At 41.1% G+C, this 3,619-nt stretch overlaps 1 protein-coding gene across 1 annotated transcript; it reads left to right on the top strand.

Moving 5' to 3' along the window:
- The first annotated feature begins 484 nt into the window (after positions 1–484).
- RWDD2B (RWD domain containing 2B) lies at positions 485–2,874 on the top strand. Its single transcript, XM_009695252.1, has 4 exons — positions 485–699; positions 783–850; positions 1,553–1,918; positions 2,637–2,874. The coding sequence occupies exons 1-4, from the start codon at positions 493–495 to the stop codon at positions 2,872–2,874; spliced, it is 879 nt and encodes a 292-aa protein (XP_009693554.1). The 5' UTR covers positions 485–492.
- The last annotated feature ends 745 nt before the right edge of the window (positions 2,875–3,619 follow it).

Genomic DNA, 3,619 nt, shown 5'->3' on the forward strand with positions numbered 1-3,619 from the left:
GGGGGGGTTGCGTCCGCCGGGCCCGGGCCGAGCTTGAGCTTGAGTTTGAGCTTGAGCTTGAGTTTGAGTTTGAGCTTGAGCTTGAGCTTGCTCGGCGGGGGAGTGGAGGCGCCCCGCGTGCCCTAACGTCCGCTGAGCTTGAGCTTGAGCTTGCTCGGCGGGGGAGTGGAGGCGCCCCGCGTGCCCAAACGTCCGCCTCTGCGGCCGGCAAAGCGGCAAGGGCGGCTGCGCCCCCCGGTGTGCGGCCCTGTGAGAGAGAGACGGGTTTGGTGACACACCGGCCCGTCCTGTCCCATCTCAGATCGGTAGAAACCTCATGGGCTGTGACAGAGTATCGCCGTGCTTCTGCCTGCCCAACAGACAGGAGTTAGTTTTGATGGGCTTGGTTATGAGGATTAATATGATTTATGTGGAGGTACTTAATGAACTTAGTCCCATATTCCAGCCTTGTTTTTCTTTACTAATTTCTCTTTTGCTTAGGAAGCAACAGAAATGACTAACCGGGAAGAAGCCGAGATACAAATTTCAGAGTTGGATTTGCTCTCTAGCATGTTTCCTTACGAGGAAGAGTTCGTTGTGACTGACCAGCTGGCTGTAGCAGAGCTAAAGCACTATGTTGAAAATGAGTCTGCAGAGATGCCATCTTCAAAAGTTCAGTTTATACTGAATGTAAAGCCAGAGGTCTCTAATGCCTCTATGGTATTGCAAACACCTTCTTTTTCTTTTTATTTTGTGGGATTTTAGGGCTTACTTGAAGTGAACATTTACCCATTTGTTTTTAGGTGGAATTCTCTATGGCCTGTGCTTTGCCATTTAAATATCCAACTGTTCTACCAGAAATTACTGTGAGGTATGGCATTAAAAGTAGAGCTAATAAAAACGTTTAGAAGTTATGGTGTATTACATAAATACAGTCATAATAGGAAAAAGCAGTCCTTTTTTGATCGCTTACTGTCAAATTAAGCCAGATGGACAGCAATACTGAAGAAAAGCAAATCCTCAAGGTTATGATTTCTCTGGTGTCCTCGGCAAATAAGTGAGAAAAACGGGAAAACCATGGAGGAGTGCCACCCAGAGGGGTTACATACAGATACTGTTCATAGTTCGGATGCTGAAGAATAGATACTGTTGTCCATTTTGACAAGGCTTAACACTAACTAAAGGGGTGAAAAGTTAATCAATCGTCTTATTCTTCCCTTGTCAAAATGCTGTTACTGCCAGGCTTCTGTTATTTTTATTGGAACACTTCTGTTTAAAGAAATAGCCTTGCATATTATAAGAAATCAGTTCAGCCACCGTACTTACTTTTCAAGTACCTTTCTCTTGATTTTGATTTACATATGGGTAGTACTATATGTGAACTCAAGAGCTAGCACACCAATTAAATACTAATTAAGACCTTTTCATAGCTAATATGACTTCAAGTATCAACAGCAAGTGCATACCATCTAAATATGTCCTGATTTTTTGGCAGCTTGAAGTAAAACTGTTTGAAAAACATGCTAAATTGTAAGCATATTGCAACTGCATTTATATTTTTCTTTTTCCTTAGGTCATCGTTATTAAGCCGCTCTCAGCAGATTCACCTGAACTCTGATCTAAAAACATATTTGATGCAAAACTGCAGTGGCGAGCCCTGCATGTTGAGTGCCAGGGAATGGGTTAAAGACCATGCAGCTGCTTACGTTGACAAAGAGCTTTCATCTTCCTCAGTGACAACATCAAATGCTTTGCAGTCAGAAGTCATCACATTCACTCGATTGTGGATCTACAGTCATCACATTTACAACAAGCAGAAAAGAAAGAATATTGTTGACTGGGCGAAGGAGCTCTCTCTGTCGGGGTTTTGCATGCCGGGGAAACCGGGTGTTGTTTGTGTAGAAGGTCTACAAAGTAGTTGTGAAGAGTTCTGGTCAAGGTTAGTTTTCCTTTGTACTTAAATACCATTAGTAGTTAGAATATTACATTTTTCATGTTATATATGTGGCCAGAAGGTCGGAAATCCAACCACCTTCCAACCTGTAAAGGTCTGCAGAGTATTTGTGTTTATCATAATGTATTTACAACTCTGAATATCCGCTGTCCTGTTAGTTGCAGCAATCGAAGCTGCCAGTACCGCACGGTGCAGATTTATTTCTGTTTTACCTTCCTCTGTATTTCACTTGTATAGCGATGGACTGCAGCATTCCAGTCATGTTAGGTATATATGCTGTTACATCGCTTTGCATTCGTGCTTTATTCTGCTCCCATAATTTATACTTTGGGTGGTGCAGACTAAATGAACGTTGTCATTTGATTGCTACTCTACAGCTAAGAGAGTATGAGAATATGAGAATTCTTAGCACAGGCAAAGCAGAATTAAGCACGGAAATTGAAACCACATCTTCATCAATTATTTTGTGAGGAATACCATTTAAGGTTTTTGAATCCTGAGGAGATACAAAGAAACAAGCTCCTGCTTATGGGAGTGTTTGCATGTGAGTGGTATTTCTGCGACCAGCTAGGGAACCATTCTCTCTGTCAAGTTATACGTACAAATGAAATTTACTGATTTCTGTGGTAATAGCTATTTCGTAGTATTTTCTAAAACAGTCTTTATTTTATAGATAGATTCATATTTCTCCAATTGCTTTCAGAGTAAGAAGACTAACGTGGAAAAGAATTCTCATTCGGCACCGAGAAGATGTTTCTTTGGAAGGTGGAGGACATGCTGAGATTCAGAAACAAAGGAAGTTCTCCACTTTGGAAGAAAAATGTTTTGATGCACATGGTGCCAGAGGAAATCATATGGATTTGGGGCAGCTGTATCGGTTTTTGGAAGAAAAAGGATGCGCTGACATTTTTCAAATGTACTTTGGGGTTGAAGGGCATTGAAGGAGTTGAAGATCACCGCAGGGTCGAGTGCCTACGTTTGTAAGTTAATCCTCCTAACAGATTCCTTAGCTGTTCTCCAACAGTTGATCAGAGAGGGAATTAATAATTTGTGGTTTATGTGATCAATCCTGTTTTCAGTGAAAACAGATATCCAGTGAAATCCTGAATAATGAAAATGACTAAATGAATGCTTTATTACACTTTCTGGTTTTAAGGACATTTAGGGTACATACCTGATTACAATGGAAGAAAACATGTTTGATAACCTACTGGGCAGTTACAGAATTATAGACGAATGAATAGATGGAATTATGGTGAAGGAATATATGAATAAGAAGAGACAAAAATGAAGTGTGTATATCTCGGGAGAGGAAGTGCGATGTTTACGTGATTTGTTACTGTTTACATACACTACATGAAGACTTTTTTGTAACAATCTTTTCTTCTACTTTCTGCCTGAAAGTATATTAAGAGATCAATGTTTTATTTAAAAAAAAAAAGTTGGGGAGCAAGTTCACAAAAGTCTTGTTCATGCAAACAGGATGAGCTAGGATGTCTGCTCTAAGGCATAAGAATTTTCTGTCGGTAAAAGTGTGTACGCAGGTGAGACAGATACCGTGGTGGCTCCACCGCATTTGTAGCTGAGGAGTCTAGGCTGTTTACTCACGTAAAAGCAGAAGCTTACCAAGGACCGGGCTCCCTTACAGTGCACCCCAAAACAGTGAAACGATCCTCTCCCTGCTGA

Source organism: Cariama cristata, unplaced genomic scaffold, assembly GCF_000690535.1.
Source record: "Cariama cristata isolate BGI_N322 unplaced genomic scaffold, ASM69053v1 scaffold24412, whole genome shotgun sequence".
NCBI classification, from domain to species: domain Eukaryota; kingdom Metazoa; phylum Chordata; class Aves; order Cariamiformes; family Cariamidae; genus Cariama; species Cariama cristata.